This window comes from Ips typographus, linkage group LG7 (assembly GCF_016097725.1).
Source record: "Ips typographus isolate SLU linkage group LG7, UJ_Ityp_2.0, whole genome shotgun sequence".
Classification (NCBI taxonomy): domain Eukaryota; kingdom Metazoa; phylum Arthropoda; class Insecta; order Coleoptera; family Curculionidae; genus Ips; species Ips typographus.
The window spans coordinates 5,075,422-5,092,773 of record NC_138428.1 but is presented as its reverse complement, the minus strand read 5'-3'; the positions used below and the strand labels follow the sequence as shown (position 1 = coordinate 5,092,773).

The 17,352-nt window shown below is 39.5% G+C and overlaps 5 protein-coding genes across 9 annotated transcripts; 1 reads left to right on the top strand and 4 right to left on the bottom strand.

Annotated features, from left to right (window-relative positions):
- The first annotated feature begins 59 nt into the window (after positions 1 to 59).
- Positions 60 to 16,073, top strand: LOC145732144 (SIN3-HDAC complex-associated factor). Of its 4 annotated transcripts, XM_081984228.1 has the most exons (8): positions 11,082 to 11,180; positions 12,157 to 12,184; positions 12,924 to 13,032; positions 13,092 to 13,245; positions 15,002 to 15,114; positions 15,175 to 15,264; positions 15,323 to 15,481; positions 15,539 to 16,073. In XM_081984228.1, the coding sequence occupies exons 3-8, from the start codon at positions 12,959 to 12,961 to the stop codon at positions 15,939 to 15,941; spliced, it is 993 nt and encodes a 330-aa protein (XP_081840354.1). In that variant the 5' UTR covers positions 11,082 to 11,180; positions 12,157 to 12,184; positions 12,924 to 12,958; the 3' UTR covers positions 15,942 to 16,073. The 4 variants fall into 4 exon arrangements, with proteins under 4 accessions (XP_081840357.1, XP_081840353.1, XP_081840354.1 ...); XM_081984231.1 differs by lacking the exons at positions 11,082 to 11,180; positions 12,157 to 12,184 and adding an exon at positions 60 to 89; XM_081984227.1 differs by lacking the exon at positions 12,157 to 12,184 and having other exon boundaries at positions 11,025 to 11,180.
- On the bottom strand, positions 1,083 to 3,147 carry LOC145732120 (cytosolic non-specific dipeptidase-like). The gene is made up of 7 exons (XM_081984193.1): positions 2,883 to 3,147; positions 2,147 to 2,827; positions 1,848 to 2,095; positions 1,617 to 1,789; positions 1,507 to 1,570; positions 1,267 to 1,454; positions 1,083 to 1,212 (listed from the first exon to the last, which is right to left on the bottom strand). Exons 1-7 carry the CDS (start codon positions 2,915 to 2,917, stop codon positions 1,168 to 1,170), a joined length of 1,434 nt encoding a protein of 477 aa, XP_081840319.1. The 5' UTR covers positions 2,918 to 3,147; the 3' UTR covers positions 1,083 to 1,167.
- Positions 2,948 to 5,250, bottom strand: LOC145732134 (odorant receptor 10-like). Of its 2 annotated transcripts, XM_081984215.1 has the most exons (8): positions 4,897 to 5,250; positions 4,479 to 4,838; positions 4,219 to 4,425; positions 3,958 to 4,166; positions 3,779 to 3,878; positions 3,624 to 3,728; positions 3,413 to 3,568; positions 2,948 to 3,347 (listed from the first exon to the last, which is right to left on the bottom strand). In XM_081984215.1, the coding sequence occupies exons 1-8, from the start codon at positions 4,900 to 4,902 to the stop codon at positions 3,297 to 3,299; spliced, it is 1,194 nt and encodes a 397-aa protein (XP_081840341.1). In that variant the 5' UTR covers positions 4,903 to 5,250; the 3' UTR covers positions 2,948 to 3,296. The 2 variants fall into 2 exon arrangements, with proteins under 2 accessions (XP_081840341.1, XP_081840340.1); XM_081984214.1 differs by having other exon boundaries at positions 2,948 to 3,568.
- On the bottom strand, positions 5,372 to 9,196 carry Noc1 (Nucleolar complex protein 1). Its single transcript, XM_081984142.1, has 10 exons — positions 8,928 to 9,196; positions 8,680 to 8,865; positions 8,331 to 8,614; positions 7,571 to 7,852; positions 7,320 to 7,516; positions 6,634 to 7,269; positions 6,409 to 6,579; positions 5,859 to 6,184; positions 5,604 to 5,807; positions 5,372 to 5,543 (listed from the first exon to the last, which is right to left on the bottom strand). Exons 1-10 carry the CDS (start codon positions 9,124 to 9,126, stop codon positions 5,413 to 5,415), a joined length of 2,616 nt encoding a protein of 871 aa, XP_081840268.1. The 5' UTR covers positions 9,127 to 9,196; the 3' UTR covers positions 5,372 to 5,412.
- Positions 9,279 to 10,487, bottom strand: Rab21 (RAS oncogene family member Rab21). Its single transcript, XM_081984281.1, has 4 exons — positions 10,217 to 10,487; positions 10,014 to 10,161; positions 9,802 to 9,940; positions 9,279 to 9,752 (listed from the first exon to the last, which is right to left on the bottom strand). The coding sequence occupies exons 1-4, from the start codon at positions 10,346 to 10,348 to the stop codon at positions 9,518 to 9,520; spliced, it is 654 nt and encodes a 217-aa protein (XP_081840407.1). The 5' UTR covers positions 10,349 to 10,487; the 3' UTR covers positions 9,279 to 9,517.
- Positions 16,074 to 17,352: the final 1,279 nt, after the last annotated feature.

Sequence of the window (17,352 nt, the reverse complement as noted above, 5' to 3'; positions counted from 1 at the left end):
TGTGGTATTTTACAAAGTTTTTGTCATAGACAACCTAATGTTAGGTTTTTGTAGCAAAAATAGTGTAGAGAACGCCTGTGGGTAAGAGGGTAAGCCTTTATTAGTAGTGTTAGTAGTGTCATTTGACGTTTATTGCATAGTTATCAATTGTACCATTTCATAGTGATTTTTTGGAAAAATGGTATCTATTTATTATATTCTAACAAAAAAAACTAAACTAACAAAACAAGTACAAGAAAATCCAACACCACCATGCGTCTTCCTCTTCCTCAGCTTGGATGGTAGTGGTCAACTCCGTGGTTGTGGTAATCGTCGAACAACTGACATTACCTCCATTTTCGTCGCAAACCGTTCCCGATTCGCACGTTTGATAGTTTCCTGAGTAAATGTAGATACCCAGTAACCCCACGCATTTCCTGTACGTGGTATCGTTAACGCAATGCACCCCATTATCTCCGCACGAGTTGGCTGGTTCTGTGATTGAGGTGGTGGGGGCTGTGGTTGTGGTCGTGACGGTGAGGCAAGCGTCCTCTCCGTCCTCTTCGTCGCAGGCGGTGCCCGTTGCGCACTCCTCATAGTCGCCATACTTTACCCACCAAAGAAAATAGCTGCACGTCTGGTAAGTGGTGGTGTTGACGCAGTGGATGCCTTTGGAACCGCAATCGTCATCAGCCCTAGTGAGGGTCACTAGCACTAAGAGGGCGATCCAACGTATTGTTAAAGACATTTCGCACGTTTGTGTTCACGAGAATATTTTTTTGGTTCTGACTAGTCATTTTTCGACTTTGCTTGGTTATATTGTTGTAAATCTGTGTGCAAATATTTTTGATACGTCACACGTTTTCTTTCTAAAAGGTGTGCTAGTTTTCAAGGTTTTACATTTTTATGTGAATTGTCAAATAGTGATTGCAATCGAGCGTGATATTTGCTTTATTTAACTGATTAAACTGCATTTTTTAGTGTAATAGCTCCAGAAGGATTTTTAGAAGAGTGAAAACCGTAAAAATCCTTTTTGGTGCACATTAACACAACAAAAATATTAGCAACATGGCTGTTCTGTGTTGTCAAGTGAAAGAGCACTGTTTATCATTGTTCAACGTTTATATTTATTAATTTCTATTAATCGAAAAATATAATATAACACACTAGGTATAATGTCAATCATAGTTAAAGCTGGGATACTTCGTAAAGATAGGCTCCAAGCAGCTTCGTCTGCAAATAAAACGGTAAAAACCCTTTTTTTGGGACAGTTTAGTCAAAAATCACCCCTTCAATGTAGTTGCGTATGTCGATTTTTTCATTTTGAGAGTGAGCCCCATCGTTACCACATCCAACCGGTAGTAAAATTACGTTTTTTCCGGTAGCTTTCTGCAGCACTAAGGTGACGGGAATGGAGCCCCCTTCCCTGGTCAGATCGGGCTCTACTCCATACACATGTTTCGTTGCCTTAATACCTATAAAGTAGAATTGATAAAAAATTGAAAAAATTCACTAGTACTATTATACCTGCGGTATAATGGGGGTGGAATGGATCCTCCATCCAAGGTGAACCAGAATGAGCCAAGTACACCTAAAAAACCACCATAAAACACTGTCTGACAGTATGTGAAAGTTACCTTCATGTCATTGGGGCTTCCGTACTTCTTCCATTGCTCATTGACATAGTCCACCACGTATTTTCCCACTTGTTCAGGTTGCTGATTGGGCACCAGCCGAATAGAAAACTTGCCAATAACCTTTCTGGGAATGACAGTTTTCTGGCCTGGTTCACTGAATGCCCCCTCAATACCTAGAAATATAGAGCTTTTATTTTTCGCCAGGTTTAGTGATAGTAAAAGTGGTTCCACCGTGAATTGAAAGTGATGGGAATCTCCAGCGATACATCAGGATCTTCTCTTTGTTCTCATTGTGCAACAGTCGATTGGCTCCAATGTCTTGTTTGTACTCGCTGACTTTAAAGTAAATTTTTTCGTACAATTTCTCTTCTGCCGGCGTTAAGGGAGCCACTTCATTGTCGATTCCTGTTACCTGGATGACCCCATCCTTGTCTTGTAGTGTGCTCAGTATATGGACTAGATCATTCATTGCTTCATATCTGTATTGTAATGTGAGTTTAGTTTTTAAAGGAGGTTTGAAAGAGTCTTACACAGTGCCTCCATAGACTCCACTATGTAAATCTTTAGCAGCACACTGGATTTCAATGTGGAAGTAGCACAATCCTCTTAAACCATAAGTGATACAAGGCTTTTCAGTTCCCAGCCAGTAGTTGTCGGAGATGCATACAAAATCAGTGCCTTTGAGAAACTTGTCAGTTTCACTGTAAAGCAAAGGATCCAACCCTACACTGCCTGACTCCTCCATGCCCTCAAAGACAAACTTGAGGTTTACAGGCACTTCCACCCCAACAGCTTTGTAAGCCTGCAAAGCGTGAATCCACCCCAAAACGGGTCCTTTATCATCAGACGCTCCACGTCCAAACAATTTTCCATCCTTTTCGGTTAAAACGAACGGTTCAGTGTCCCATCCGTCTTCTTTTAAAGCAGGTTGAACGTCCAAATGACCGTAAACCAGGACAGTCTTTTTGCGGGGATCAGTCCCCAAATTGCCCAGCAGCACTGGTGGGAGGGGTATGGTGCTGCCATCCGGGAGGGTTTGAGTGCCAATGTCGCGGAGCTCTACACTAGCACCAAGGGCTTGCAGTTTAGCCGATGCCCATTCCAGCATTTTGCGGATGTCTTGACGGTTTTGGGGCCATGCCGACACTGATTTGATGGCGACTGACTCTTTGAGGTTTTCTATGTACTGGAGCTTATTTTCATCGATTTTCCTATGGATTTTTTTTTGTTGTATAGTGTGGTAAGGTTAGTAGGGCATTGACTTACTTGAAAAGCTTCTTCAAAGGTTCTGGTAGGGACATCTTGAAGTGGATATTAACACAAACGTGATATGTGGAGAAACTGGGCTTTTATTTATACGGGCGCATAAACCACAAAAGATTTGATAATTTATAGCCCTCCCTTGATAACAAAAATTCCTTTTTATCAGTTCGGTTAAATATACCGGTAATCTCCTAAAGAGTATTGAAAACAAATTTTGTTTATTGTGGTTTAGATTGAGTATCAGTTAAATCTAGCTTAGGTTTTAGGTTATATGTGTATAACACTTAAATCACCGCACTTAATGCAAAACAGACTATAGTTACTAATAATGATGTTTTACAATGTTGCCAAAGGCGACACAAAGTATTTAAGTCAGTACAAACAAGTATTGGATAAACAGTTAGTGCAATGCTTTTTTTAGTTGTTTCGGACTACCACGGTCAAGTAGGTGTAGGTGGCTTTCAGGATCTGTAGCAAAACCCACCAAAATGACGAACAACTTTGTTAATATTAAAGTAAAAAGTAAACAGTACCGCTACAATGGATTGGACTGACATCAGACCAAAGCCTCCAATTTTGTAGTAAAGGGGCCGTTGCCCGCGCATCATGACAGTCAACAGCGCCATCTTCAGGTTGGTGGGCTGCTCGTACCAGTCGCTTTCCCACACAGACACCCCGACCTTCTCGCTCTGAAATTTGACAAGTGACAGCTCGGTCGTGATTTGAGAGATCGCCTGGTACAACCTCTGTCATAACCTCGTTGGCGGTGTAATAGTAGAGGAACAACCGAAAAAGCATTCCAATAAAGAACCCACCAATGAATCCAAACTGGCCTAGGTTCATGTCGCTCTAAAAAAATGTCGTGACAGATGGGCTTAGGTTACAGTTTATTAGGTTACCGGAGAGGTTTGGATAAAAATTGAGGCAATCTGCACGGAACTTTGGAGAAACTCAAAAATGGCAAACGTTCCCATTGAATCGTTGTAAAACTTCACGTAGCTTAAAGAAAAAACTTATATTACTTAAGTCACTACAGTTGGCAGTTACATCATTGTATTGATAACATCATCAACCATACCTAATAATTTGTTGGTGTTGTCTAATAACATTTTTAAACTCCTCCAAACTGTCATCGTTTCGCGTTAGCGTTGTTATATTTTTAATGTAGTAGTGCAACTTTTTTAGTTGACCAATCGGATAACCGAGCATGTTGAACATGAACATGTCAACATAGGCCACGTGCCAGGCTCCTAAAGCGGCGAAGTAAATTTGTATAATGTAGGCAGCCTTAAAACCCTCAATTACACTTTTGAAGAAGATTTGTTTAGTCTGATTTTACCCAGTAGTGGGTGTTCTTATTGAAAGGCACCCAAGCAGACATAATCAGAGGCCTGTCAATGATTGTGGTGTTGCCAATATGCACAATTTCCCCTTTTTCAAAGGGAGCTAAAGCGCACTTTGATGACGCTATCATAGTGATAGCCACAGCGTACAAGTGTGACAACTTGCGCATCGTCTTGATACTCTTTCTTTCCAAGTTGAAGCTCTGCAACAATTTGAAGAAAATTCTACAATAAGACATCGCAACAGCGCTTTTACCGTTTGGTCTTCAATACTGGCAGGGTTTTTCTCTGCGTGCATCACTTGTTCAATGATTTTCAACAAATTGGGGCCCACGCGCATCACCGTCGCCCTCAAGGCGCTACAAGTGAACGCCAACGTCAGACAAATGTTGGAGCAAATCGCGTCCATTTTGAGCACATCACCGTTGAGCATGATGATCAGTTCAACGTACGCCGTGATGATAAAAATGACGAAAGAACCGTAGATAAAGTATGAGTAATAACGGTACGTTTGCTGCAACACCTGGTTGTCCTGGAACATGAATTTCCATGGGAACAGACCAATTGTCGAGCTGTAGATGGCCGTTATTTTAAAATTTTCTATATCCGGATAGACCTATACAAATAGTGGGAGATATCATATAAAACGTCAAAAATGTCAATGTTTTACTTACCCTCATGTTGAAACAAACTTGTAACTACGACACTAATGTTTGTTAACACAATTTATATACATACTAGGATTAGGGGTTGCCTCTCTGTGATTGGTCAACTGCTTCAAGCTCGGGCCAATCACAGTTCATGTAGAGACGTGAGGGCGTTGTTGCATGAGCTTGAGGTAAATGACAGTCAATTTTTTTTTACGTATGAATTTTTCACGTTCAAATCCCAATTTTTTGTCGCGTTTTTCATTATTTATTTTTAACGTTTGCAAAACCCAAACTGATTCGATGCTAATTCGAAATTTATGAATCGTGAGACGTTGCCATTGCAGGAACTCCTGAATTATTACTTACCACCCTGGGAATTAGCCCTTATTGTTGTTGAAATAGTAAAATCCTTAGGAAATTGCGATTTTTTGCTTTTTTTTAAGCTTTCAAACTGAGTATGTGTGTTTGGCTAGGCTGACAGACTGGTAAAGAACAAAAATTCAATTTTTAAGAGTTTATTTACATTATACTAGCTACAGACTAGTTTTTCTTGAGTTTTTTCTTTTTTGTAGGACCTCCTTTGCCCTTAAATGGCCTTTTTCCAGTGACCGCTCTGTTAAACCCTTTAATCCAACGGTCCCGATTGGCCTCCCAGTTCAATTGTTTCAAATCTAAAGTCATCAAACAGTAGCTTCAGAATCCATTCAACCTAACCTCAATTCAAAACTTACTGGCTTTGTCTTTATTCGACACTGCGCTGGAAGTTCCTCCCTTTCCTCCTGAAGTGCCTTCCTCATCCAAAAGGGCGGCAAACTCTTCGGCCGCAGCGAAAACGGACGAATTGTCTTTCTTCTTCTTTTTACCGGCACTCGGGGCCTCATCATCAGACAGGAACTCCAATTCGTCATCTTCGTCACTCAATCCGTCTATCAAGTCTGCAAAACAACATAAATATCTGGTTTGCTAATTTTTTAAATATTTCAAACCTAAATCTTCTTCAGTAGCCTCTAAAGCACCTTCTTCCTCATCGTCACTAAATGGAGGTTCTTCATCGTCCAGTCCGTCCTCCTCCTCTTCTTCTTCCTCCTCATCTTCATCATCATTAGATGTCCGGCGTTTTTTCTTGCTACCCTCAACTTTTTTGAGGCTATCGCCAATCTCGCCCATGTAGTCCAGCTCCTCTTCGTCGTTGTCCAAGCCGGACATTTTATTGAGCATTTCTTCGAATTCTTCGCTCTGCACTGACTCCAAGTCACTTTCTTCATCCTCCTCTTTCAGATTGGAACGGTGTTGGTACTTTTTCTGTAGGTATCTTAACAGGAAAATTAGTTTATCACAAATCTGTGTTTCTTGGAAAAAGTTTTAAAGTGTCCACCACAAAACCAACAACTTTGATTCAAAAACCATGGAGGTAAACAGAAAAATAAGTCGCAACTTCATAATTGTTCACTTATTATTGAGCTTTTTTTGATTTTTGATGGATAATTTTAATTTTTCACTCCCTGCAGATGGTTAATTAGTCAGTGAAATACTTACGAGTAAACAAAGAGTTCGTCGACTGGTATATTCTGTTCCATTTCGTTCAAGTAACCCCTAGACGTGACTGCCATAGTTTTAACCCCTTTAGCCCTGTAGAATTTCCGTTTACCAAACGTTGGATGGGCTCCTCCCTTCTCTTCTAGCGCTTTGGGGTTTTTGAATACAAACCTTAAAACATCCTACAGTAAAAACCTTTTAGTTTTGCGGTTGGGAGAGCCGTACCTGTCTAGAAATCGAATCAAAGTGAAGTCCTTAAGAGGATCTCCTGTATACTCGATTCGTTTGCCTTGGAGAATGTGCCCCGCCCATAAAGCCACAGTGGGATGAAAGTGGTTGGTCAAGTATGTAAGTTCTGTGTAGCTGGAATATTCCCCACCTCCGTAAAGAGGGTTGCGCACCAACGGGTTGTATTTGAGTGGTTTTTTTGGAGGTTTTACGTCGATTTGTTCACAGTGAACCCAACTGGATCCTTTAAAGTTGATTTCATCTAGGTTAGGTTTCTCCTCTGATTCATCTTCTGGCGGTGGCATGTCCTCTTCAGTTTTCTCCTCTTTGATGTCGTAGTACTTGTCTTCACCATCTTCAAAGCGGTCCAGATCCCCAACCAGTTCTAACAAGCTCAAGGCTTGCAGTCCGGGTCTTTTAGAGAGCAACTGGGAGAGGAGGTACAAAATACCGCAGGCGAAAGGAGGTTGGACGTTTAAGGCCACTTGAAGCAGTCTTTTCATAAACATTTTAACTCTGTCAAGTTGAGTGTCTTTTTGCAGGGATTTGTATAACAGGGACAACAACATGGCTTGATGAGTTGTGGTTAAAAGTTTAGGATCTCCTAGTTTTCGGTACAAAGCTGCGTAGTACCTAAAATGCTATAATTAGTTAAGAAAAAGTAGAAAGTTGCTGTTTCAAACCTGTCCGCCATTTTTTCTCCAGTCACATGGTAAAGTAACATCAATACTTGCAAAGCTATGTTAAAACTAGCCAAGTGCACTAAACGATACAAAGTATCCACGTGACTTGACATGTCTTCAAATTCCAGCTTGGCGTAAGGATAGGCGCGGTTAATACCCATTAAAAGAGCGGACATCATTCTACTGTCCACCTCCCCCTGTCTCCCCCCAAAATTATTCTACAGACCTAATTTCAACCCACTCAACTTTACCTTCTTGACGCAAGCCTTAAAAAAAGCCAAATACACGTCAATCAGCTTTTTGGCCACCGCCGGAGCCTCATGACTCAAATAGAACTGACTGAGAAAACACAAACAGTAGTACTGAGCCCTGGTACTGACGTTGGGTCGAAAAATCAGCTTTTCCACTTCTTTGAGAACCACTTCCTGCATGTTGGGGTGTTTGAACAGCAACTGAGTGAGACAGTAAATTGCTTTTGAGGCTACTTTCTGTGAGGGGTCACCAAGTTTGTTGATTATGTTGGCCAGAAGATTCTGAAATTTGTATCTCATCAAATTGGAGAAACAAGAAACTTAAGAAAGGGGTGGTTAAGTTTAGTTAGGAATTAAGTTGATTAGCCAACAAAAACTTTATTTTTTACAAACATCTACAGAATGTTATTAGAAAAACAGACATAATTCAATCCAGCATTTTCCTGATCAGGTGGAGGACGTTTCTGTGCTACAAATACCTCTTTCTTGCTACCAGGACTCAATTTGCCTTGAATCAGTCTTCCACTGGAGCAGGGCAGCCCTAAATTGCTCCCCACTGACTCAAATGAGGCTGTTTGCTTCATTTTTTCAATTACAATCACTTTCTTTGTTCTGCTAGTTTCAGACTGACTTGGTAGTAATTTACTTTTTGAGGGGCGCGTGTATGTGATTAGGATCCGTTTGGAGGCCCAAGGAGAGGAGGGACGTGAATTTGGTTGTGATGACATTGTCACATTTGACTAACTTAACCTAGCCTAACCTTTTCTTGCTCTGGATTGCCACACAGCAGTTTAAACATGGCAGTTATGGCTTTTTCCTTGTTGCTTTCCACGGTGTCTTGGGCTGCGCGGTTTAGCGCCAGCACAAATGCGGTAAAGACTTCTTTGAGCTGGTCTTCAAAGTACCAGTAACTCAGGATTTTACGTCGTTTGATTGCATTGCCTGAACTCATTTCTTGCAATGCTGATAAGGGTTTAGTGTGGAATGGGGCAAGTTTCTGGTTTGGTTTCAGTAAATCAGAGAGAAATAGCTCTGTTAATGTCTCTGTGATAAAAACAAACACATATAACTTTACTTTTAAGTTTTGTTTGTTCAGTTTGTTGGCTTACCCATAACACTGAAACACTCCTTTTTCTTGCCTACTTTTACCATGTTAACCAAATTGCGTAGAGTCTCCAAGTTGCACACAGGATTATCCTGTATACTAACAGTGTGGGCAGCAATTTTGTCTGATACAGTTCCCTTATTCATCACAGTTTTCATCCATTGATAATTGGAGTTGGTTTTAGATTTTTCTACAAAATTTCCGCATGCAATTTAGCGGAGCCCTATATTACAACAAAAATCGATCACTTACTGATATTGTAGTTGGCCACTTCGGCGTCATGGCACTTTTTCGCCTCCTCTTTCAGTTCGATTAGGATCTGTTCAGTTACGGTGCTAAACTTTTGGGGCTCTTGCAGGTCTTCTTCGTACCATTTGGCGGTTTCTTGATAATTGTCGTCCAGCTGGTCATCTTGGGGTTCTTTGTCCCCTTTTGTCTTAGCAAATTTCATGTTTTATAGGTCTAACAAGGAAGTTTAGCAGCATGTAAACATCAACATGAGGATTATTTGAGGTTAGGGTTAACTTTTTCTTCTCTACAAAATAACTTGTTTGACAGTTGACAGTGAGTTGATCACGTGACGTGATAAATAAAATCAACAAACTTGGAAAATTTGATGTAATTATGTTATTTATAATTATTTGTTTAGAGTTAATCGCACACTGGTTCCGTATCACAATAAATATACATACTTAATGTATCCTCCTATGTTAATATTATAATATTATGTACAAAGAAATGTACTAAAATTAACTAGAGACCTAGGAAATAATACTTAACAAACATTGCACTGGGAATTGATGAGTTTGTAATGGCTGCATTATTGCACAAGGATTGCTAATTTAGGCTCCACTTGATCCGCAACATCCTCGTGAGGCTACCGGCGTTTCGGGTTCGTCCTCGGTAACAATCAACATATTTCTCCTGGTCGAATTCTGTCTGGATAGACTACCATTGGCCTCTTTCTCGTTGTGTTTAGCTAGCATTTGTTTGGAGAGGCTGAGGAACATTTCTTCGACGCCTTCATTTAGTTTGGCGGAGGTCAGGTGGTGCGTTGCACCTACTTTTATCGCGTAGCTGAAAGAGTACAAGTTATCAATGAATTCAACCATGGAAGAAAACTCACTCTTCTGCCTCTTCAACAGTCACATGACGTTCACGCTCCAGGTCAATTTTATTGCCTACAATGGCCAGGCATACGTCTTTTCCAAGCATTTTTCGTAGCTCTTTTACCCACGTTTTGACTTTTTGAAAGGAATCCTGATCTGAGGTGATTAATTTTTTTTAAATAATAACTTTTAACTTTAAGGTTATGTTTGAGGAACAATATAAACCTACCTGTGATATCATACACTAGCACAGCTCCATTAGATGACCGATAGTAAATAGGACCAAGTGCATGAAACTTTTCTTGGCCTGCAGTGTCCCATATAGCCAAGGTGAGTCGTTTGCCATCAATATTAATTTTTTTATTCAAAAAAGACGCCTGAAACATCCCTCTTACACTTAAAGCCCCCAAACTAAGGAATTCGACAACTCACTTGAACAGTGGAAATGTGTTTGTTGTTGAACTTGTCTTCGACGTAGCGAAGCACTAAACTGGTTTTTCCCACGCAACCCTCGCCCAGTAGGACCACTTTGAAACTTAAGACTCCGCTGGAGATGTTTGCCATCGTTACTTTTTCCTAAACAAACGTTTAAAACTGGATTTTATAACCTGGAACTGGAAAAGTTTATCATTATTGGATTTATGTGTTGTTCCTTGTTGAGTTGTTGACGTTCGGTCAGCTGTTGGGCACTTATGGAAACTGATACACTCTGTTTATCTGTCCTTGTTTTACTTTTAGGGAGCGACAAAGATAACCCTTAAAGTTCTGAGCATTGCGACTTCCCTCCTTAAACAGGTTAATTATTGGGGGTGGAACCACGTGATCTGTTACTGTGTGGGCGTAGTATGGTCACGTGACCGCAAGTTTGGACTATGAGAAACTGGAATTAACAGAATTATTGTGTATTCTAAGAGAGGACAATAGCTTTACATGCAGCTGTTACTTTAAAGATTTTCTGACTATTTATAGAAACAAACCAAATTATTGCTAAAAATAACTGAAAAAGCGTTTAAAGTATTCGCCAGCGTTCTGTCACTTGTCCTGACGACGCTAATCGGTGGATTGTTTTTGTTTAGACGTTTTTATCTCCCATTTCACATTTTATGGGCTGTGAGGCTTTAAATTAAACCGCAAAACTTATTAAAATTATTTATTCTTGTTTTAAAGTAGGTTTAAAGTGGATTAAAAAAGTTTATAGAAAAACTTCAGGGACAATTTGAATTTTTTGACAGTGGACAGACATGCTCGGTGTCGGTTGCGCAGTAAGTCAGTGATTTGTGTAAATGTCCGTCATCTGTGCAGGTTTATTGTGTATGTGTAGGTGCGGATTTGCAAGCTTTTTGCAAGAAAATACGTGTTTTTACACTTTGACTGTATTGAAATCCAGCGTCTAAGGGTAAGTACCAGCTTTGTGGCTAAGTGTCATTGCATTTTACCCCGTAGTTCACTTAGAATAGCCGTAAACGTGCTGGCGTCAGTTAGGTAGACGGCCCAAGCGAACCGCTTCACAAACACCGATTATACCATTAAATGTGATTGAATTTTAGTAAAATCCTAATTACAACCCTCCAGTTTGTGCAAACACCAGCTCAAAACCATCCTCCAGACCTTACTAGTGACTGCAATTTTTAAAAGTCACTCAAGAATATTCAAACATTTTGTATATGGCCAGCCATTGACCATGTCACAATCTTCAGGCGGCACGTAGTCACAACTTTCACTAGTTGCACGTGCATTTCCTACTTTACGTGAAAACTTTCAAGGTTTTTTAGTAGCACAGTCCAGGGGCCTCCAAGGTCTCCCTCAAGGGGGGGTTGGCCTCTTTACCCCCCACGCCATTGACCTCAAAAATGTGCGACCTCACTTTTGTTCAATGCTTTTAGAAAGTGCTTTATTTTTAGGTGCTAATTAGGGGAAAACTTTGATGTCACCATTAGTAATGTGTGGAGTTAGGCCCCCTCGGCAGAATGTTGCTCATGTTAACAGAGTAAAATGCATTTAAAGTGTGTACTTGTAGCTTGTAGACCAGTTTGTTTTGATGACCTCAATTACCTAAAGACCAGCTGGTTTCAGGTTTACAAAGCAGTATGGCCTCTAACTTAAGCCATATAATTTGGTTTTAACTTTTTATTTGTTGGAAGTCCACTTTTCATAAGTTATTGTAGTTTGTGATTTTTTGACTAATCACAAAGTACCTACTGTATTGAGATTTATGCAAATACTGCACATGTGGATTTTGTCATTGTTTTAGTTTTTTTAGTAAACTATTTTTAAGAAGTTTTCTATATAATCTACATCTTTCTTTGTTTACTCCTTGAAAACTTTCACAAGTCTCAAGGCATTTGTTTTTTAATTTAGACATGTTCTTCCAGGATGTTTAGAGGCAGCCACCTCCTCCAGGTCAGTAGCTGTTGCTTAGGATGTGTAAACCTGTGTTGGACAGTGTTAGTCCACCAAATCTCATGGTTACAACAGAACTGGAGATTTACCGTCTTGGTCTCAAAATAGCTTGAATTATTTACTTTTTAAAAGACAAAAATTGTTTTGGATTGTGTAGGTGTTCTGCAGCTGGTGTGCCTACGTGCGATCAAACGCGTCGTAAAGCGCACCATCAGGTCGACGACCTGGTGCAATTGACTGAACGCTTTTAGGGTGAGCAACCCTTACTGCACACCATTTTGGTTTTTAAGTCAACACAATGGGTTTGTTGTGTTGTCCAAAACAACCTATTTTTGTCTCAATCTTATCTGGGTTGTAACAATGACGTAGTCTCTGTTTGTTTTGCAGTTGTTTTTAAATTCGTCCAAAGCCTAGGTCATGTTTACTGTATTGCCTGCACTTAATTACGCTGATAATCAGTACTGTTTATGGTGCTGATAAGTGGGCCTGCCCATTTACCAAACCTGAGTTCCAGTGACTTGTTTGTTTGTATTCCGAATCAGTGGGGTTAAGGAACAACCTTGAAACTGAGAGTTAATTGCTCCACCTGGTGGTACCGTTTAATACGGATTTATTTTTAGCATGCCTTTAAGGTGTGGTGGGTACCACCTAAAAGTGGATCAATGACTTTGCCTTGGTTTGACTCTGAGTGTGATAGAATTAATCACTGACTGATTTGTAATTAAGTAAATTGTTCCAGACTACTTCTAGAAAGAATCCAATACTGTCTGCAACATGTTTTCTTTCCATAGACCGAAAGTATACCGGTCACCTACAGGGTGTTGCATCTGCAAGGCTAAATCTAGCAGGTACTAACCCTCTCGCCCTCCGGCAATAAAGCTCTAAACTTATGAATGTTTGCAATCAGTTCCAGGTTTACGGACAGTAAAAAATACGAGGAGGACTTTCTCGAATGTTTCAAGCTGGCAACACCGCGCCAGGGCGAGATTTGCAACGCGTGCGTGTTGCTGGTCAAACGCTGGAAAAAGCTACCGGCCGGCTCTGATCGAAATTGGCGTCACGTGAGTATTTTTTTCGTTTTTAAATTAGACCCGTTATTTTGAATGTGATATCCAATAGTGGAAAACAAAATAAATGGTGGTGACGTCACTGAAAAATATCCACTATTAAGCTGAGTTTACATAACTGCGTTTTGCGTCACTTATTTCATATTGGTTGAAGCAAAATTTGAAAATGACAGCCCACAAGCTGAAAATTTTATTTACTGTTGACCAATAGGAAATAAGTGCCGCAAAACGCAGTTATGAGAACTCAGCCACTTTGACAAACTGTCATCTAACCTGATTCTTCAAATCGGGGAACGTAATTTTCTAGAGAAGTGTTGGATAGAATGTGACAGAAGCAGCTGAGAATGGCAGGTTCCTGTTACTTCTACAGACCTTTCTCTTGATAACTCCCTTCCCTCGTTTCAAGAATACGCACCCTGAACGGTTTTAGACTCTTTGGATCAATGAGCAATAAATAAATAACAAAATTGTTGTTGATAAATCATTCATGTAAGGCAATATCTTTGCATTGCATATTGATAACCCACTTAATGAAACAAAATTCAATTTAGTCCTAAATTTAGTGTTTTAAAATCAATTTGACACAACTTAACTTGGACACATTGGTAAAATTGCCCTGATAACGTCCAAAGTAACCCAGTCTACACCATTTCCAAATGTAGTTCAGAAAAGGCCAAGTGAGATTCAGAAAAGATCAATTTAAATTCAGAAACCATCAAATGAAATTCAGAACATTGAAAGACAGTTCTATAAAATACATTATCTGTGGATAGAATTACCAAATCTGAAACTCCAAGCCACAAATTAATATACTTTATAATACAATGAATGTTATGAAAAAAATAACACAATTTAGGTTAAAAATTAAACTGAATTGTAACTTTCTGAATTGCAATTAACAATTTCTGAATTCCAAATGACTATTCTGAATTACAGTTAGAAATGGTGGGTACAACAGAGCGCACTCTTTCTGTTCGCCTAAGCATGCATAGAGTAGAGTGTTGTTTCTGAACGAATTCCAGCTGATTTGGACAGAAGTACATTTTTGTCAGGGCAAACTACTCCATACAAAACAGTCCATACTACTCCATACAAATGAGGCTTTCTTAGAGATTTATTTATCATAAATTTAAAGTTTTTGAAATTTATAAGAAGAATATGCACGGTTTTGGTTGTGTGATTAAGTGTAGAAGTAGAGGAGACAGGGACAATTTGGGGTTTTCCTCATTCCACCTGTATTAACCCCAAAACAATATTGAGGAAAATTTACTGGATTGATGCTAACGTTCGTATTATCCAGTTCAAATGGATCTACACTGTTAACAGTGAGTGATTAATAATCCAAATAGTTGATTACAAAATTTTTTAGTCGACTGTACTAATTGTCAAACCGAAATCATTACCCTTGACAATGACAGTGACAGTTAGTGCTGTCGGTAGTGGTGAATGTCAACTAAATAATGTGCATCTATTTCTCTCTGTTTAAAACAAATAAAGAAGGACCAAAAATGTCATATTTATCAATGTCAATACAAAGTGGTCCTAAATACTGAACGCACCCCTCATTTCCACTGCTACTTTGAGCCGGTGTACTGTTTAAAACAAGTGACAGACTAGAAGGAGGGCGCTGGTGACCGCATTATGCCACCCAGCTCTTGTCATTCTTAACATCAAAATTGTGGATTTTGGTCAAAAAAAAATTGAAATGTTGCGAATCGCTAAAATGCAACTGTGGCATCCCAATCAACAGGTGGTGGACGCTCGAGCCGGCCCCGGCATGAAATCGCTGACCAAGTTCAAGACCAAAAATCGCAAAAACGAGACGAAAACCGGCAGCAAAAAGGTGAAACCGCACTTTGACAGGTCAGTATGTGCCCCTAATCCCAGTACAGTTGATGCTAAACCGACTCAAACTGGTTTTAGGGAGTACAGTCCGGGTTTGTCGGATAAAAGTGACGGTCCCGAAGACGTGGACATTGCCGACATGGATTGCTTATCCGAAGACGGGCCAAGGTGAGTTGATTTGAAGGTAAAAGGGTGTGGTTTTTATGGTTTAATTTGGTGAGTGCAGTATGGGGTCTTCGAGGAACGCCAGTCCAGGTGTCAGTGATACGGAAGACAACGTGGAGCATCCAAAAGGCACGAATCGTAGAAGGAAGCTGAAACCGAGAAGACGAGATCCGGAACGATTCATTCATGGCGGTTTCATTGACATGGACTATTGGAAAAAGTGAGTTTTTACCACTTTAACATTAATTTTTTCACTTTTACAAAAAAAATTTCACAGAAAAACTATATGCTGTGGTACGGTGTTTCACGGCCGTCACAATGAAATTATGGTGGTGCGTGATTTGCTGAAACCGTGCGCGGCTCGTTTAGCTTTGCAGCACAAAGCGGCAACGTCGACGCCAGTGGCTGTCGTTGCCACACCCACTACAGCCGTTACCAAGACAGTGTACAGCGACAACAGTTCCGATTCCGGCTACGATGACAGCTCGAATCAAGCCATGTCGCCGGATGCGCAGGAAAAAGTAGCTACGCAAGCCCCGGCCAATCAAATCGTCGATCTGGTGTGTCACGAGACGATTTTCGGGGCGGACCACGATGACGTCGAAGAGGATATTGCTAATAACGTGAGTTTAAGTCTGGTCAGTAGGCAGGACAGTTACGCGATGGTCGTACAGAATTAATGGATAGTGTTTTTTTTTTTTGCCTGAATTATTGTTGTTGTTAGTTGATTTTTCCGACTTTTGGGCCGTCGCGCGTTTGATAATTGCGGTTTATGCTATTCTTATGCGTATAATAAATGGAAACGAATTGAACGCGCTTTCTGGTAAGGATAGTATAAATATGTGTTCTCGTACCGACAGTACAAAATAACTTAAGGAAACCTCAGCGGCCTCTGGCCTAACATTTCACTTCCCTACAATCATTGTCGAATGAAATGTTACGTCACATCGTAAAAGGTTTTTTGACGACTGACGGCTGTCCCGTTCTAAGCGACAGTCGTATTAATAATAATTATTGACACTAAGAAATTCGCGTGTTTTAAGCGAGTTGGGTCCAAAAGTGTTCCTGGCTTTTAACTAAGTAAATGTAAAAATGACTTAAAATTATTTAACCAACGAGTGTATTAATGAAAGCGATTAATAATCGAAATAACATAATTGAGATTATTAATAGCCAATTAATATAAGAGTTGGTTACAACATTTTTCCGTCGACTGTAGTCTATAAGAGGGGTAGATCGCCGTGGTATTTTGGTGTACACACTCGAGGTATTATGAGGCACTTTCCCATTATTACAAAGCATTTTGAGGCATTTGAGAAAAAAAGCAAAGCAAATCAAAAATATCTTGACCAAAATAACATTTTTTATTTTTGAGAAGTCTCCATTTGGATGATAGAATTCCGTCTAAATTTGAAACCTAATTTATTTACCAAAATTCGCAGAGATGTATCACCAATATGTAGTATTTCTTTAACTTTAAGCTCTTGATTTAGGTTCTGGATGATTACATGTTTCTCTAAAATAAATACAACGAATTAAAAATTCAATAAGACATTCTGAGTGATGCTGTAGTATCTCATATCTGATTTTCAGGTTGCAATCCACTTATTTTATTTTAAACCCCCTGGAAAACATTTTAGAGGCTTATTTTATTTTTTCTATGACTTTATTATTAATATGTTTCAAGAAATTTGTATGAAAAATCTATAATGCAACCCAAAAATCTCAGTCTCTGGAAACAATGAAATGTTAATAGATGTTTCTTACAAAAGTAGATATATTTTACTATTATTAACACACTATCGTTGTACATATCATATAATGTATTTCGAACATCCATTTTAATGCTTTTTTAGATAAATCAGTGGTCTTGGCCCGTCGATAACGTCTCGATTTACGTTTTCTAGGTGAGTAAATCATAAGATTACTTGCTTGCTTTTTCCGAATCGAATAAACAGTTTTGCGGGAAATTTTCAAAGCAGCTACAACCTTCTAGTATCAAAAAAAATACATTAGTAAGAATATGTAAGGTCTTAAAATTTCTTATTTTCTTCCTGAACAGATGATAAAGCTTCTAAAGGTCCTCCATTG